Below are 19,074 nucleotides of genomic sequence, written 5' to 3' on the forward strand. Positions count from 1 at the left end.
AGGGTGTTGGAAGTTAGTAAGTGGAAAATACATTCCTTCTATTTTGACTATGTGATAGAACACCTTTAACCTGCACTGGAACTACGTAATCGTAGAGTGGGACTGCAGAATGGTGATGCAGAGAGTCTATTGGGGGTTTTTTGTGTTTTATTTTGTTTTGTTTGTTTTGTTCTAACACAGCTGCCACTTATATTAATTCTGTCTTGTCTGTTGCTCATACACTTACTAAATCTGCACTTTTTTAAATACTCAGTTTCAAGGCTGAAAGTTTTACTGTGTTTCAAAAAAAAAGAACTACAACAGATTTCTGTTGTAACTCTAATGGGCTTTAACTGTGTGCTCATCGGAATGCATATGCGATTTTAAAACAGTCATAGCAAAAAAAAAATAATGAGTGTGGAAATTACTATAATATGTTTAGATTTTATTTTATTATAAGGGGTTTTATTAGTATTAGATATTTTGAATGTTTTCTTAATTTTAAAGAGAAACTTTGAAGACTAATTGAAAAACCACATTCTGCAGGTTAGCCAAGCAGCTCCTGAACACCTCTGGCTGACCTTTCTTGGGTCAGGCAATCTGCTTTGAACTTTACCTTCTGTAAGCAAATAATTTAGGTACATTGAAAACATGTCACCAATTATTTGGACAATCTGTGTTTTGATTGTTGAATCTGAGTAAGTGTTAGTGTTGGAACTAAAAAGTTAGAAGTTATTTAGAAATATTAAAATGTAGCTGATGTTACGCTGATGAGAACATTTCTACTTTGCAAGGACAAAAGGAATATTGCTATGGATTTTCATCCTAGGTCTCATAATTGTTGAAATGGCTCAAGAGACCTGCAGTGTAGTTTGCCAGCAAATGAGCAGAGTTCATTACACATAACTTCCACTCTATTGTCAAAGGTGCCATTTAGAAGTAAAAGCAAATGTAAACAAATTGGCTACAACGGGAACTGGCTTTTCAGAAAGTGACTTTTTAAGTATATAGCTCTAAGTTAAATAAAAATAAATTCCATTGCAAGAAATGCACAGCTTTTACTTGAAGAAACAAGTCTTTGTATATGAGTAGAGTACCTCAGATACTGTAGTGTTACATCTGTAAATATTTGGGATCATTCCCCTTTTAGAGAAAGTCACAAATACATGCATATAAAAGTTTTAATTTATCCTAGTTGAAGTGTTACATTTCAGAGATCACAAAATCTTGAGCATAACTTTTGAAATGCTCTTCTCAGTTTAAATTGGTGTATTTATTTAGAGAATTGTCTGTCATTAGGAGAATATTATGACCTGTAGTAGTTCATAGTTCTGAGTGGAATGTAGTTGACTAAATCAATGAATGACATCTAGCTGTTTTTTGGCCTCACTCTTCATGCTTGAGTAATTCCTGAACTTAGCCAGGTGTCATTAATCAAAACAACTGCAAGTTGGAATACAATGCTACCATATCTTTCATTTTTTTAATGCAACGTGCGCTTCAGCTTTTTAATAAGAGTTTCAGTGTAAATCCTTTGGTTTTCACTTAAGTAACTGGAAAAATGGGTATCAGATTTTTAATTAGTTGACTAGATTAAAAGCAAATAATATAAACTCATTTTCTGTATGTATGGAATTGTCAGATATCTGTGTACTTGGGGTACATTACTGAATTTTGAAGAAGTAATACATAGCCAATACTGTTGAAATATTGTGACCAAAATTATGTGTAATACAGTTATGTGTGTACAACTTTATAAGCTTGTGTTACAAGTTCTAGTAATAATCATGTGTGCGAGTATATGAGTTTATAATTTTAGCTGTTTGTTACTGTGAAGTGTATCAGTGCTTTCTGACATAATTTGCGATAGGTTTGCTTCAGTGGGAAGTAAGTTGTTTCCAAATTACTTCTAGGCTCTGGAAACTTTAAAAATGTTTGAAAAAAAGGATAGCAGAATGAAGAGTGCAGCTGCAACAAACCTGTCATTCTTTTATTATTTGGTAAGTGTTTGCTTCAACAAAACCAGTTAAGAACTGCAGTTTGTGTAGCAACTTCTGTATGTTTGTAGCAATTTTTGCCTCTGCTGAATAATCTCTGTAAAGATCAAGAAACTGTGTGTTGGAGGAGTTACTCTGGAGCACCCATTCTTGGTGGTAGTTGAAGTTTGGAGATGTCCTTTGTATACTGTTGCTGGGAGAAAGAGTGAGATTGAGCCCTAGGCCACAGAAGTGTGCCTGCAGGATGATTTCTGCAGAAGCTCAGCAGCTGCATTTAAAACTTGGGTCCTGAAGACCCTGGCTGAACTTCAGGAACATGTGAAGTATGTAGCCTAGACAGGTGCATTTGTGCATGAAGTTTGTAGGGTATGGGGATTTATTTTTGTTTTTTTAAATAAATACTGCGTTGTTGCAACAAAGAGGACTTCCAGAGTGAATGGGACAGAGTGGCAAAACATGTCTCAAGTGTTAAATTCTCTGAAACTTGAAAGAGATGATCCACCTTATGCGAATACATATGGACTATTTTAGGACTTAAGAATGTCTTTTTTTTTTTATCCTCAGTCTTTTGAAATTCCACTGTATTAACTGTAAGTAGCCACAGCTGCAAGAAAATTGACTGACATGACTAATACAATATTTGTTCTGTTCATGTAGGAGAATGAATTGGCACAAGCAACTAACTATGCAGATTTAGCTGTAAATTCTGATAGGTACAATCCAGCAGCTCTAACTAACAAAGGAAATACTGTTTTTGCAAATGGAGACTATGAAAAAGCAGCTGAGTTTTATAAGGAAGCTCTCAGGAATGATTCCTTATGCACTGAAGCACTTTATAATCTTGGTAAGGCAATGGTGCTTTTATGATTTAGCTTTTGTTTAAAGGTAACACAAGTGTTTCTGAGAATATGCCTTTCAAAATGTTCTTGTGTAGAAATCCATAGTAATTGTTATTTGTTCAGAAATTTGTTATAGCAAAGTATTAATTTCTACTTCCTATCTTTCTGCAAAATATACCAGTGTTAACTACCAACTAGTAATTGCAGAGGATTAAGTCACTTTGATGATAAAAATTTCAGTTTAAAAATTTAACAATATTGAACTATCAGAGTAATTCCCCTCTAAAAGCCCTTTCTTTTTCCTCCTTCATCTTATTAAAAAATGAAATTATATATGTTCTTGGTCTTTGATTAGGTTTGTGTTTCTTGTGTTTATCAGTTTTGTGAGTCGTACTAGCTGGTAAGAATTGTAAGTATGGCTCTTGAGAACAGAGGCCATCAATGTCAAAGCAGCTACTCTGCTTCTGAGTACTATGTTCCTAAATTAATTTTTCTTGCTGTTCTGTCAGTTAATATGCTGGAGTAATCTTTTTCCCCTTGTGTTAATAATGTAACCTTTGTTTTTTAGGTTTAACATACAAGAAGTTAAACAGAATAGACGAAGCTTTGGATTGTTTTCTGAAGCTCCATGCAATCCTTCGAAATAGTGCCCAAGTTCTTCACCAGATAGCAAACATGTATCTTTTTCTGGATTACAATAAGGAATGGTGGTTTTAGTGAACTCATTTAATCTGAAATATGTGTTTCAGTCATGACATAACAACTTAAAAATTTACTGTAGTGTCCATTATAATTAGGGTGATCATGCATACATTAATTCTCTAATGTTTGTAAAAACAGGAGCAGACCTTCTTGAACATTTCCAGTGAAACAAGTGAAGGAAAACACTAAGATTGTTCACGTTGCAGGGAATATATTTACACTTTGTCTTAAACTGTGTCCTGGAATACTTAAAATGCTACTGATTTTATTATTAAAATAATCACAGAATCATAGAATGGTTTGATTTGGAAGGGACCTTAAAGATCATCTAGTTCCAACCCCCCTGCATGGGCAGGGACACCTCCCACTAGACCAGCTTGCTCAAAGCCCCATCCAACCTGGCCTTGAACACTTCCAGGGATGGGGCATCCACAACTTCCCTGGGCAACCTGTGCCAGCGTCAGTGGCACCCTCAGTGAAGAATTTCTTCCTAATGTCTTATTTACCCTTTTCCAGTTTAAAGCCATTAGCCCTTGTCCTATCACTACATGCCCCTGTAGAAAGTCCCTCCCTAGAATCTTGATTCAAGTTTCAAAGGGTCAAAATCATGCTTTGAGGAGTGTCCTATCAGGGTGTACAGGAAGGGACTGCCTACAGTGAATTACCTTCTGGGCATTCACTACTCAAACAGCTCTGGTGATTCAGAGGCAGTTCAGGAGGCAGCAGTGAATCTTGGCAAAATGAGTGAAGTGGAGCAGCTCATGAGGAATGATCTTGACAGAGAACCAGCTGCTATTTGGGGCCTGGCTTACTCAGAGTTTATTAAGAAACTGTAAATCTACTACACATTTCATCAAAATGTTTTCAAACAGACCACTAGCCATTCACATACAAGTAACTTGATGAAATCTCTAAGCTAGAAATTTGAAAAGATGGTGAAAAAGTATTACACTGTCAAAGTCAGAATCTAAAATTATATTTAGGGGAAAATCAGTTTCTCTAGTATGCTGAGGCCCAAGTGCACTGTCAGGTTAACAGATCTCATTTACAGCCTGTTTCCTCAGTCCCATCTTTACTGTATTGTTAGTGTGCAGTGAGACAGTGACAGGCATTGCAGGATGTGCAATGAAAGTGTAAAATACAGAATTGCTCATTATGAACAGTAACGTGTATTTGCTGTTACAACCTGCTATTCCACTGACTTTGAAGCCAGGTAAAAGATTCTGAAGATCTAGTGTGATCTGTGGTGTTCACCAGGCTGCCCTGGAAGCAAACTCCCGGTTCCCGTTAGAGCTATTGCCTGTCTTTAAAAAGGACATGCAGCTCTTTTAAAGATTCCAAGTAGTGACACGTTAGGTCTTGTCAGTGGATCACCAACTCCGCTTGTATGAGCCCAACAATTTCTTCTCCATGGCAGGGGTGTTATTCTGAAATGCTGTGTACAGCTCTCTCCTGCAACACAGACTTTCTTGACAAGCCTACTTAATGTGGCAGATTCAAGTACAATTGAGTATAGCCTTTAAGAAAAAGAGTATACAGTTAATGAAAGTGAATTTCTGTTCTGAAAGCTGTTTTCAGGTTAGTTAGTGTGTGTGTAAGAAAATAGTTGTCTTCCAGCACTGCAAAAGCTCAGCAGATAGAAGGCTGAGGAGAGGCTGGCCTTGCACATCACCAGTGATATTCTACACTATGAATTTCTTTAATAATGCTGAGGATGTGCAAACTGTAATAAAATCTCCCCCAAGGCAGAACAGATTCCAGTTGCTTTACTACACTTTAAGAATAGTGGAAGTAATAAAAATACATTTTATTCAGTAAAATAAGTAACTTTCAAAAATGCAAGAAGACTGTTATGTTTATTAACAACAGTGTTATGGTCCCAGAGAATTTCTCTGCTCCACCCTATGAAAAGCTGCTTTCCACCAATGCTCACAAGCTTTTTCCATGAAGGGTAGGGCGCAGCAGAAATTGAAGAAGCATGTTGGGCATTAGCTCCAGCTGACGTGGCTGCAAAGGTCTGAGCTGTTGTGCTGCTCTGGTGACTGAGGAGGTGGGAGCACGCTACAGCCTATTTACAGCTAAAGATGCCTTTATCCTCTGGAGTGGAATCATACACTGTACTGTGCTTCTTAGACATACAGCTGGCAAAAGTCTCTTCTTGACAAGAGCAGTTTTACCTAATCACCTTCTTTAGGACAAAACGATATATTATGAAAAACTAACCAAGTTGTAAAGGCTGCAAATAAATCACCTGGTTCTCCTGCTTCATTCTTAGCAATGAGGCAGCGTCGCGGGGGGAAGATGAGCCGTTCTCCACATCAAGATCAGTGACAGAGGGAGAACCAAGCCCAGGGTTCTGTTGACCCCAAAGTGTTTTAAGTGTGAAGGAGGAGCCAAAGCATCTGAGTATTTTTTTTTTTTTAGGGTAACAAAAACACTTTCTTATGAATTAAATTATGAAAGCAATGTGTAAAAAAATCCTAGTGTATCTACAGACTTCAGTGACTGGCATATCTGTCCAGCACGTTGATTACATTATGTAAAGCAGTAGGAGCTCTGAGTAAAAACATCATCAGCATCTGTCCTTGACTGAAGAAAACGCAGATATGAGATCATGGAAGATCCCGGTCAAGCCATAGAGTGGCTCCTGCAGTTGATCAGTGTAGTACCAACTGATCCACGTGTACTTTCAAAGCTAGGGAAATTGTATGATAATGAAGGTGATAAATCCCAAGCTTTTCATTATTACTATGAGGTACTTGCTCTTTATTGCTTTTCCAGTGCACTTCGTCATAATTAAAGAAAATTTTGGTATAGGCTCCTATATTAAATTAACAATTGTAATTAATGTTTTTTTAAATGTCATTTAAAAAAGAGATACTTTGTGAGAGAGAGTTGAAAAAATCTAAATTTTGTAGTCAGATTCTAAGGAAGCACATAGCCTGTGTTTCTACGTGGTATTGGACCTCAGGCTTTCATTTTTCATACAGTCAGTATTTCCATTGACCCCTAATAATTTTAATTTAAAATACAGTATGAGAAAAAATTAAAAATTTATATAAAAAATGTAATTTTAAAGGTGTGTGATGTGACTGTGTTGATCGGAAGCTGTGTCTGTATAGTGGATATAAATATATAAAATATGTGTTTATGTATGTACGTTTCTATATCTACATATCAATGATACAGCTAGACATTATGTATAGACAGTTACCTAAAGATAGGCATCTTCTTTTACTTGAAGCTATCTGTAGTACTGGCTGTAGTTGCTTTTTTTTTCTGTGTAAAGTGAGGGTGACAGAAGTCTGTGTTATAGTTTGAATACTAGTGGAGTTGTGCTTGATGATAATTTTGCTGCCTATTTCGGCAGGTGTGTTTCATAGAAAATAATGTGTTTAGGCAAGTTTTCCAGCAGACTGATCTGAACGTGGAATTGTACACAGATTAGTTAGCATTGTTTAATGTTTTAGGTAACTTATTCACGTGTAGACATGACATAAGTAAACATTTTTGCTGCTGCAAACTATTTAAAATAATACTTAAAATAAGGCTGGATGGAAAATGTGATGGACTCATCTCAGGTAGTTTCTAAAATGCATTCTGTAATTAGAAAACTTGGTATGCTGCTTTTTTTTCAGGATTGCTTAGCACACTACTTCCATTCATACATTACACATTTTTGGCATCTGGAGAACTAAACACTTGAGTAAGATATTCCAGAAGCAATATAAAGATGTTGCTCATCACTAAAACTGTGTTTCTTTCACCTTTCCTGTTTTATCAGTCATACCGGTATTTCCCGTCAAACATCGAGGTCATTGAGTGGCTTGGAGCCTACTACATTGACACTCAGTTCTGTGAAAAAGCCATCGAGTACTTTGAAAGAGCAGCGCTTATCCTGTAAGTGATTATTTTATGCCTATTCAACTATTTTGTGATTAGACATCCATAAGTGTACTTAGAGATAAATTAGTTGGATAGCATATTTGGGATGCTGTGAAATGTTTGTTTACAGTGTGCTTTTGCTCTGACTGCGCAATTTCAATGTTAAATAAGATCCTCTATTAGGCGCAAGGTAGTATTAGATATTAGAATCTCATTTCTCTGTTCTCTGCCATTAAGCACCGCTACAAAATGGGGAACAGCTTTCCTGAGCCACCAAGACCTTCTCTGTGGCTTTCTGGGAAATATTTCCTTTATATTATTTTATCATGCAGTGAGGATTTGATGATTTAGATAAATTTAGTTCTTGCTGCATTTCCACTTTTCATATAACTTAAACTCCCATAAAAAGGTGATTATAAGTAAGGTATAGAAGTAAGCAAAAACATGCAGTGCAGAATTGCCAGTGGTCGTTGAAAATAACTTAGCAGATCAAATTGATAATCCAGCAACTGTCATGGTTTGACTCAGGATTGACAGTTAAACCAATGGCAATAAGGCCCTTGATCCCCTTCCAACCCAAAGTAGGGAAGGCGAGAGAGAACAGGAGACAGACCTTCCAAATTGAAAACTAAACTAGACAGCTTTAATTAAACACTAATGACAAAAGAAAATATGTACAAATATATACAAGTATGTGCAGGAATGTGCAAAACCCCTATCACCTCCCTCCACCTCCAGCAGCTCCCCTGGCATCTCCTGAGCTGTGAGCAGTTCTGAAATGTCCCAGAGCTGCTCGAGAGAGGGCAGAGCAGACAGGAGCTGAGGGGAAAGTTGTGAGGGTCAGGAATGCATGGGCCTGGGGATCAATGGTGAGGGATGGATGGCATCCTCCTTGGACACCAGCCATGGATGGAAGAGAAGGGCAGAAAAAGGGAGTTGACTTCCTTGATCCCTGAATTTATACCAAGAGCCATGTAAAGATATGAATGCAACACTTTGGTTGGCCAATTCTGCCATCTGTCTAGTTGGTTCCTCCCTACGGGAGAGTTGCAGGAACACCTCTTCTGCTCCTTTAGTGTCTGAAGCAGCAGATTCATCAAGTGGAGCAAAGTGTCCTTGGTTGCTCAGCAGACACTATAAACATTTGGACCTTATCAGTCCACTGGCTGGAAAACTTGCTGCTACTTTCAGCAAGTGTGCTGTATAAAAAAAGAGTTTATTGAAGAAATTTGTTGAAGAAAAAAAGATCAGTAAAAGGAAAATTGGCTTTGTCCTGACTCAAACGAGGACAGCAACTTAATTGCTGAAATTGTCCTTTAGCAGAATATGATGCACTTAAGAAAATAAATAAGCTATATATTTAAATTTTATATCAGAAAAGAAGCTTACCAGACAAATGGTTAATTAAAAATAGGTAAAATTTAAATCTGTAATTCAGAGTTCAAACAGAATCCTAAAAAGACACACATACGGTCTTTTTGTGTGGAAACAAATATTTGAATATATGTTCATGAATAATTTATGTTAATAGACCATCTAAAATTCATGCAACTGAAGTTCATTCAGAGTTTGAATTTTTCCATTTTGTGTTTTGAGAAACCTGTCAAAAATCAGGCTAAGCAAAACTAAGTTATTTGTCTCATGATGATCTAAAATTAGACATTCTTTTTTGTTCTTTTGTTCTGTGAATCTGAATTACAGCATGTGAACCAAAAGCAGTACAATGTTATTAAAGGAAAGATTATACTGCAAATAGGCTGTTAGAAGTTTAGTAAATACCACTAATTCTGGGTTTGAAATGGGTGTTGAGTTATAGTAGACATTAATTATGTAAGAGAAAATCCAAGGATTAAATAAGGATTAAAATTGGAACAAAAATAAAGATAAAAACATAAACTTCACCGAAATTGTGATATGATTATAAAGAAACAGAGATGTAGATGAGATGAAAATATGCAGGAGACAGGTCACAGAAATCTGAGTGCACAGGTTTGGCAGTATTTTCTTCAGTATAAATACTGGCCACCTTAAAAAACTGTATACTTTAGTCAAGCTATGAGACCACAGATGCTGGTGTTCATGGCCTTCTTAGAAACTTTGGTAAGAAAAAGCTGAAACTAAAAAGAGATATTTCACAATCTTGTTTTGGCAAAGATCTGAATATTTTTTATGCTTCATGTTGAACTCAGGCCATGAATGAAACATGAAATATGTTGACTGTGAAGTACTTGCAAATAATCAGCATATGAAATACTTCATTATAATTTGTGATAGTAATCTATCTGTAATACACAAGAATTATTTCTCTGTGGGATGAGATTGTTAACAGTAGGTAACAGAATATAAATGTTTCAGTATTTGTTTGGCAGTAAAAATAGAGTCTAGATAAGCACATTTATAAATATTAATATTGGGTTACAAATTCCTACCAGTTGTAAATAAAGTTATGTTTTAAAGTTGTAACTTTATTTTAATTTTGACCCACATTTTTTAGTTTAACATTGTTTAGTGTATTCAGTGTCTTAATCACAATAATGACATGCTAAATTGCACTCTAAGATAACATCTTAGGCAATGAATTGAGAACAGTTTTCAATTATTTTACATTTTACCAGCATGCACAACTCTATCACTAATAAAAGGAGTTGTGTAGCTAGTGCTGGCTGCTGACAACTTATTCTCTCTAGAATTCTCATACTGAACAGCATAATAAACTTTATTACCGTGTCTGCTTGGCTGCCTTCATTGTTTGCAGGAGGCATATTCAGCTAAAAGAAAGGTGAAGCAGCTGTCTTTCATAAGCTTGTTTGGCAACTACCAGGCAAACATTATTTAGAGTTAAAGATGGCCTGTGCTGTGACTGGAGGGAAAAAATGAAGAAAATAAGTACAAAACAATTCTGAAAACATGTGCTTTTGTGATATGCTACAGTTGAATTGTAAGCTACATGAGAAAAGTGCTTTGGCTTATAGAGCATTCTTACACTGTTCACCTGAAAATTTCCTAGTTCTTACACTATCTTGTAAGACTGAGAAAGGGGTCCAACAGTTTTGTTGTACATGCTCATACATCTCAAATATTTTATCTGACCATGTCTATCACCACTGTGTACTAGAAAGAGCAGCTAGGGCGTTGAGGTGATGACACAGAGAAGCCAGAGTTCAAAGCCTAAGTGTGGATTGTGCTAAATCACTGGCAAAAATCACTGGTTCTCACATCAGGTGTGGTGCACAGAGTCATGAGCAGGAGAAAAACTATGACATAGGACTAAAAATGAGTGTCATTGAGGTCTGAAGGACAGGAGCATGATGCAGGGTAAACTGTGTGTGAACTGAGCTGGCTAAATTCTTCCCAGGAAGGTAATGTGCTAGGTGAGCAATTGCAAGAGTCATTTAATAGTAGGTCTTTACTAATGCTATGCAGATTATTTTCCTTATTAGTTGTTTGGCAGTGCATATGATTTTATTTAATTTCTATGCAGACCGACACACGTGAAGTGGCAGCTGATGGTTGCCAGTTGCTACAGGAGAAGTGGTAAGTTCTTTAATAATTTTGTAATTGTTAGAGGTTTGTAACATTTTTTTGTCAGTGGTTGTAATTGGTTCAGCCTGGAGAAGAGAAGCCTGGAGTCTATATGAAAGGAGCTTATAAGCAAGAGGTAGATAGACTTTTTACAAGGGCTTATAGTGACAGGACACACACGGGGTGACGGTTTTAAACTGGAAGAGGGTAGACGTAGATTGGACATAAGGAAGGAATTTTTTGCAATGAGGGTGGTGAGACACTGACACAGGTTGCCCAGAGAAGCTGTATGTGCCCCTTTCCTGCAAGTGTTCAAGGACAGGTTGGATGGAGTTTTGAGCTACCTGATCCAGTGAGAGATGTTCCTGCCCATAGCAGGGAGATTGAACTAGGTGGTCTTCAGAAGTCCCTTCCAACCCAAACCTTTCTATAATTCTATTATTTGATTTGTTTAGATTGATTCTTTGATTTATTTTTCTTTTGATTTGTTCTGCCTGATGTGAATACTGGTCCTGAAGTTTATTTGAAAATTCAGTTACATATTATTTTGTTATGAATTTTCTGGGTATATGCAATAAAACATGACTTTAGTTTTTAAGTCTAGGTAGTGTGCCTGCACTGACTTTTGCATGAAACACCCCTTGTGCTGTTAAATGAGTAATAAATGAAGAAGGTAATACAGCATAAAGGATCTGCTAAAAGGTTTTTTTAATGTAATTATAGTACCATATGATCTAACATAAGTAATTAGATTTTAGAGTTGCTTAATTCCAATTCCTTTTCAAGAGGAGGTATAATTTTTCAGTATTAAAATAGTATTTCCATTACCCAGATGAAAGACAGTTTTAATGTGCTGTATTTTCTTACTGAGAATATAATACATCAGTAAGCAAAAATGAAAGAGACTAATCTTTCTGGTTTTTTTCATAATTTAAAATGCATTCAAGACACTTGATGATGTAAATTATACTCTTCTTTCTTGCTGTCCCATTTTGTCACTTTCCTTTATGCTTCTTTAGAACTCTGCAGAACAGACAAATGAATTTTCTCACTCTTCTCAGTTACTTAATCTAAGAGTTCAAAATGGAATAGGACCTGGGGAAGTCAGTGAACTAAGAACATTCAGCACCACACAAAACTAGATGGATTAACTGTTTTCCCAGCAAAGAAACACAATTGTTTCGGCTGCTTTTTAGGTAATTTGTGATTCATGGGCAAAAAATTCCCAGCTTATGTTAACACATAGTAGGCCAGTTTGATCTCTGCCTCAGACTTTTTTGTCAGGTATGGATATGAGGTTTTAGACTCGCAGGGTCTGTCAGCCCTTCCTTAGTAGAGCAAAAATTGAAGGCAAAAGTCTTAAATAATAATTACTTTTCTACCAGTTCTGGGCACGGGACAGACACAGTCAGTATTCTGATGGAAGTAAGGGTAGGCAGAGCTCAGCTATTACCATTTCTCTTTGACCAATCCATACATTTGCAGCTTCAGATAACCCCTGGTATGTGTGATATAGCTTGTCTAGTAGATGTGTCATAGGACAGTGGGTTCCTAGAGGCAGGTCAAAACAGGGCAGAAATCAGTAAACTGTTTTTCAGTAATTCTGTTATTTACAGAGTTATTTGGACTGGTTTTAGATGCTCTTAATTTTTCATGTCAGTAATTAAAAACTGTGAAGTTTGGTTTGATCAAACTTGCTCTTGTAATATTAAACCATGTACTCGAACGAAGAGGATGAAGTGATGTTAAACTGTATCTGTTTCTCATCAGATACTCTTTTTTATGTTTGGATATGTGGATAGGAAATTATTTTTTTGTTTGCAGGTAACTACCAGAAAGCTCTAGAGAAATACAAAGTCATTCACAGAAAATTCCCAGAGAATGTTGAATGTAAGTTTTTTCATTGAGTAGTACAATTATCAAAGGAAACTTTGTTACATTGAATATGTGTTAGTAATGGTACGATGTAAGTATTTTCATATGAAAATATTTTCTGAACTAACATTTTTATGCATGCTAATGCTGCATATTTTCTGTGACAACACTGAAGTGTGATTTAAGAAAGATTAGGGTAATGCTGAAGAACAGAGGTTAAAATAAACTTCAGCTGTAGCAGATTGGTTGAGTTCTTTCTCATACATACATTCTAAATTTTATAACTTTACATATATATATATATATATATATATATATATATATACACACTTTTACTTCTAATTTCTGCTAGTTGAAACTCTTGCTGTAAGTTCCTAGATACTAGGGAATGTTACTGGTAAGTTTTACCAAAGCCAAGCCTTCTGAAAGAATGTTGAGAGTGAGATTTTCCTGTGGGGTTTTAAGAAAAGTCAACAAGTCTCTAGAAAATCCATGGGGAATTTCACTAAACTGCAGGAAACATACCTTTGAAAAGTTAAGACATTTTTCAGAATCAGTCACACCTGTACTTTAAATGGAAAAGCCCTGTAGAAAACAGGGGTTGTCACTGGTTGTGAAAACATCCTCTTACATCCCACACTGTACCTCACTAATTCCAAAATACGAGGTTGTCACCAACCAGCCTGTGCTTTTAAATGCTATGTGGGAAGAACTTTCACTGTATTTTAAAATAAAATTGTATCATTCTGCTTTAACATACATACTACTTTTTAAAAGAGGAATCATACAGCTCTGTTCATACAAGAGAAATTCAATACTCTGGCTTCTCAAAGTTATAAGCAAAATGTCATGTTCATTTCAGTCACACATACTTGAGACAGGTAGACTATTTAGTAAACATATTAGAATGCTATTATTTTTCTGAGTGCAGTTTCTACAAATTACAAAATGTAGGCAGGAGTTAGTGGCTCCTCAGTAATAGCTTAGTATCATTATTAAGCTTTCCAGTTTCTAAAATACTTTCCAAATGTCAAGAATTCTGAGCCAGATGAGTTAGTGTGTCTTGTGCTATACATGTATCAATGGTATTTGTACTGTTCATGGATATAGACACTGCATCACAGAAAATGTTGAATTACTTGCAGAATACCACAGCTTGCATAGTGATAATCAACTAGAGTCACCTTTTATTCCCGGTTACTTGCATTGTTTGCTGCTCTGTCTGTTCAACTCTGTTAGGTTGTACTTGTAGTTTCACCTATTTGTAAGCCTTTTTGTAACAATATTTTGCTTTTCAATTAGGCCTCCGATTTTTAGTTCGTCTCTGCACAGATATGGGGCTGAAAGAAGTCCAGGAGTATATGACAAAGCTCAAGAAAGTGGAAAAATTAAAAGAAATAAGGGAGCAGGTAAGCTTGTTTCTCTCTGTGATTATACGGTATCACTATGCATATAGATGAAGATAAAGTACTTTAAGATAAAATGTGGTTTAACTTCCTGGTTTAGAAGGGTTGTGTTTTGCAGTTTGGGTTTTTAGTTTTAAATTACCACGCAGCCCTTATGTATGTCTGAATGGTTTCTGAGCACCAGATTTTCTGAGATTTTAAATATTAGTGAATGCTCTGTGGATGTGATGGAAATGCTGGAGCCACCCTCATAATTCAACGTCTCTGGAATGTTGTCTTTCCTACTTATTTGCCAGACTGCGTGAAGTGTATTTATGAGCCAAGTAATAATGTGATTATAGGGAGAGCAGTGGTGCCTAAAAATTTGTCCATGCAGTAGAACTCCTTTTTGCTGCATACAAAGCTGCAATATGGACAGATTACATAGGTACAAGTAAATCATTCATGCTTGTGCTGATTTTTAAACCATTTCCATGAAAAGGTACAGGCTGTGGAAGGTGTGAGATCACAGCTTGTGTTCTGTTCAGAGGAGTGTGTGCATGTGCATTCACATGCATCATTTTCTTGCTATTCGTGTGATAAAGTAAGATTTTAAAATTAAAGTCAGCTTGTTTGGAAAGCATTATCAGTGCTGTTGGGTTGCAAAGTATTCAAGCTTGCTCTTTCTATCCAGTGGATTTCTTCAGAGCTAGAAAGTCATATTAGGACACCTTAAGTCGTGCCTAATTTTCTCTTCTCCCACTGGCTCCCTTTTGATGTCAGATAATGTGTAAATGAATCCTTAGCTGCTTCAGTTTTTACTTCAGTTTCAGAGTCTGAGTATGCACAGTACACTAATAAATTTTAAAAATGAAACTCAGGGAAACACTGATCAAAGGATTCAAAATTCATGCTACTAGCTTACTTTGGGGGGCTAGTTGAAGTATATTGATTTGGGTTTCCAGTAAATGTAAAATTTAAAAATTTTGAAGAAATGGACAAAAGAAAGCAGTCCACAAATGTAATTGGGCTAATATTCCTCCATAATGGTATCAGTAAGCAAAACAGATGAGAAGATATAATGTTACATTCTACAGAACTTGTCATTAAGAGACCACTCTGAAGTGTGCTAAACAGGCTTTCCATAGTTTGTAGGGAATAGTGATACATGTATTTCTTTACAATAACTTCCAGTACTTCAGTGCTTATTTTATAGTTGGTGAGAGAGAAGGTCCCTGGAAATGGAGAGGTTATCTATTTCCTTGCATATAATTCTGGCAGCTTTTACACTGAAGGGTATTAATTATGTACCGTAGATCTGCAAATGTTGAGAATTACAAGAAAGTTAGTTTGAACATGTAACATCTCTTCCTGTCTATTTCATGGCCTGAACTTTCCTGAACACATTTCTGTATTCAGAAGGGAAAAAAATTACCAGTAAAATATTTAAATATTAAATAGTCTAAGTTATTTAGGATTTTAGTAACACAGAAATTAGGTTTAAATTTTGGGTTTTTTTTTTCATTCTGACTGCATTGTGTCAAGGGATTTCATTGAGTGGTACCTCAGACAGAGGAATGACAGAGATATCAATGGAATCCAGTACAGATGGTATCACAAGTTATTGTATAGTTATTTTAGACTGGTCAGACTTAAATAGTGATGATAACTCAGCCAGGATATGGAAATCTCACTCTGTGTGTTACATTTAAGCATTCCTGTTTAAAAGGCTGGTGACTCTATCCTGTTACAAAACTTACCTTGACAAGCAGAATCACAGAATGGTTTACGTTGGAAGGGGCCCTTAAAAATTACCTAGTCCAATTCCCTGTCATAAGCAGGGACATCTTTCACTAGATTAAGTTGCTCCAAGCCCCATCCAACCTGTCCTGGAAAACTTCCAGGGAGGGACATCCACAGCTTCACTGGGTAACCTGTTCCAGCGTCTTACCACCCTCATAATATTTTGTTTTTCCTTATGTCCAGTCTAATTCTACCCTCTTTCAGTTTCAGTCCTGTCCCTACAGGCCCTGGAAAAAGTCCCCATCTTTCCTAATATGCCCCCTTTATATACTGAAAGGCTGCAATAATGTCTCTCTGGAGCCTTCTCTTCTCCAGGCTCAACAACCCCAACTCTTTCAGCCTGTCTTCATAGGAGAGATACTCCTTGGATCAATTTCATGGCCCTCCTCTGGACCCATTCCAGAAGCCCATGTCTTTCTTGTTTTGGGGACCCCAGACCTGGATGCAGTAGCCCAGGTGGGGTCTCACGAGAGTGACGTAGAGGGGAGAATAGGGTATCTATGATGGCACTTCTGATTAATCAAAGCTTTAAGGTAGATGTGCCTAAATATTTTCCTATAGTGTGTTGCCCAGAAAAGGAAACAGGCTTTTAAATTCAAATAAACTTGCTTCTACTGTAATTTAAATGAAAACAATTTTATTTTAAACATAGACAAGGGAAATGTGCAAGGTTTAAGGAGCTTCTTGCAGGTCCTTGTCTTGGGGGTACATGCTCCCATCTCTCTCTTCTGACTCTTGTCTGCCACAGTCTGGAATCTCCCAAGTTCAGCGTCCCCTCAAGAAAAGGAACAACTTTTTCTGCCCACCAAGGAACCCACTGACCTAGTTTTCTTAAAAATCAACCCCATTGGAGATACAATATGAAGGAACAAAAACACTAAGGAAAAAACCCAATACGTTAGAGAGCACACTTAGTATGCTGCCATCCTGTCTTCGAATATTAGAAGATGAGTATCTTTCTGTGACAGAATCTCAGTGTCAGGGCTGTCTTGCAGACAATAGCCCTGCAGTTCCTTTTTGCTATTGGTATTACATTTGGATTCCTATCCCCTAGTTTTGGAGTTGGGGATTTTTTTGTTTCTGTGGTTGGTTTGTGTGTGTGTGGCTTTCTTAGTCTTGTGTCTACCATTTGGTTTTGGAAATTACTAGGTATTTTTGTCCTAAGAAATTCCTTCTGTCATCCTTGAGTGTATAGTCATAAACTATACTTTCAAGTTCTAAAATTATCAGATTTTAATATTTCACCACCTAAGTTTCCAATAGGAATACTGGTTTCAGTTAGCAATACCAGATATAGTTCAATTCCTGCTCCCAATTTCAGACTAACCCATGATTTCTTGGTTGCTCCCAGTAAAGAGAAAATTGATAAATGCTAGCATAACATACCTACATTTCAAAGTCTGCACACAGACTTTCTCTTCCTGTAGAAATTTAACAAAATTTGCTATTCTGGCATTGTTTTTCCTGAATAAGTATATCCACATGGAGTTTATACCAAAATAAATATTCTAGAGTACTTATTTCACTCTGTTCTCAAATATGGACAAGTTGTTAAATACTTCCAGCCAAGAATCTGGGAACATTCATTCCCTATAGAATTTTTTCTCACAGCATTGGATTTTTACTGTAACCTTCATGTGGTGGTGTTTTTTCTTTTTTCTTTTTTTTAACTGGATTAATTTTCCTTTTTCATGTTTCAGTTTAAAAAAGACAGGTAATAGTGTAAAAGTCCACACAACCTTCTTGGCACTGATGTATAAACATATTACTATTTATTTCCGCTAAGTGGGCTTAATGACTGAGAACCAGGGACTGACTTGGTGTGGTGTGAAGCAGTGATGATAGGAACAAACACTGGGGGGAGGGGGGGCAGGTCTTACTGCCTTTGCCTTCAGTCATCCATGTCTGGACTAATCATCCTAAATTTCTTTTGCAGTCATGGGAGAGAAATTTTAGAGTGGAAATCACTGGACCTATTTTAAATGTCTGCTTTTAGTATGGGATGACTTACAAACTACTCACTTGGAACTTTACAGGAATTAGTCATATGCTTAAGCTGTAGTACTTTGGGAGTGAAGTCCCAAGATGTAAATGCCATGAGGCCACTATTGTATAGGGACCACTTCCCTCTGGCAGAGGGAAGCTGAGCTTCCACTGGCAGACGTGTCAGTCATTCAACATTTGGAGAGTCTGAACATGCTTCCTGAAGGACTGATATATGCGACTTCACTGGACTGTGAATAGGGTATTTAATCCAGAATTCAGAGAACATATTTTAGACTTGAGGATTTCCCAAAATAAATATAAAGTATGAAAAATTCTGGTCCCAGACTGGAATACTCCAAGACCATTTCTGGTTTCATGCTAGGCTCACAGCTTTCCTGTCTGACTCCTGTGAGCTTTGATGTAAGGGTTATTCCTTTTTCTGTTGGCACAAATCTTGAAAGTTCTTCTTCTGTCTCATTCCGATTTTGCCAGAGTCTGTGATATTTTTCTGGTGAAAAATGAGTGAAGCTACAGTAATTGACTTGAGTACATGGTTAGGTAGTGTGCACATGTGTTTTAATCAGATCCTGAATTTGTATTTTGAAATAACATGAGATTATTAAGAGCTGAGTGCGTTAAACACCAAGTATTTGTACCTACCCATAAAAAGTCCCTCACTGAGATGTACCTTCTAATAATTTACAAGATACATGCATGAGAAATTTGGTGCTTTGCCAGAAGAAGCCAAGTCTGCCATGTGATACAGAGGTATTGCCTTGATAAACTGTTAAAAGTTTTCAAATAACACAAAAAAGCCCACAGCTGGAAGATGTTTATGGTGCCTTCCACACTGCAAGAGAGCCGACTTTTTAAACACAGCTTTTAAAGTATTTACCTTCACCTTTATCTTGCATTTAACACTCAACAGCAAATTAAATTTTGCTGAAAAGTACAGTGTTGTGCCAAGTATTCAAAATTTAAGATCTACGGGGTGAATAGTTCTTTTTATAGGTTTCCTTACTTCCCTCCCTTGAATCTTTACAATAATAAAAGGCTTGTGGGATTTAAGACGTTAATAGGCAGAGGCTACTTTGAACTCGT

General features: G+C 36.6%; 1 protein-coding gene across 2 annotated transcripts in view; it reads left to right on the forward strand.

Annotated features, from left to right (window-relative positions):
- The window catches only part of IFT88 (intraflagellar transport 88), a 43,365-nt gene that overhangs the window by 14,163 nt on the left and 10,128 nt on the right, over nucleotides 1–19,074 (forward strand). For both annotated transcript variants that reach the window (XM_051626432.1, XM_051626441.1), the window contains 8 exons: nucleotides 1,893–1,979; nucleotides 2,634–2,820; nucleotides 3,384–3,492; nucleotides 6,122–6,272; nucleotides 7,302–7,417; nucleotides 10,884–10,936; nucleotides 12,749–12,814; nucleotides 14,102–14,208. In XM_051626432.1, the coding sequence (XP_051482392.1) occupies nucleotides 1,893–1,979; nucleotides 2,634–2,820; nucleotides 3,384–3,492; nucleotides 6,122–6,272; nucleotides 7,302–7,417; nucleotides 10,884–10,936; nucleotides 12,749–12,814; nucleotides 14,102–14,208 (876 nt within the window). The remainder of the gene's footprint in view (nucleotides 1–1,892; nucleotides 1,980–2,633; nucleotides 2,821–3,383; nucleotides 3,493–6,121; nucleotides 6,273–7,301; nucleotides 7,418–10,883; nucleotides 10,937–12,748; nucleotides 12,815–14,101; nucleotides 14,209–19,074) is intronic.

The sequence above is a fragment of the Apus apus genome, chromosome 1 (assembly GCF_020740795.1).
Source record: "Apus apus isolate bApuApu2 chromosome 1, bApuApu2.pri.cur, whole genome shotgun sequence".
In the NCBI taxonomy this organism is placed as follows: Eukaryota; Metazoa; Chordata; class Aves; order Apodiformes; family Apodidae; genus Apus; species Apus apus.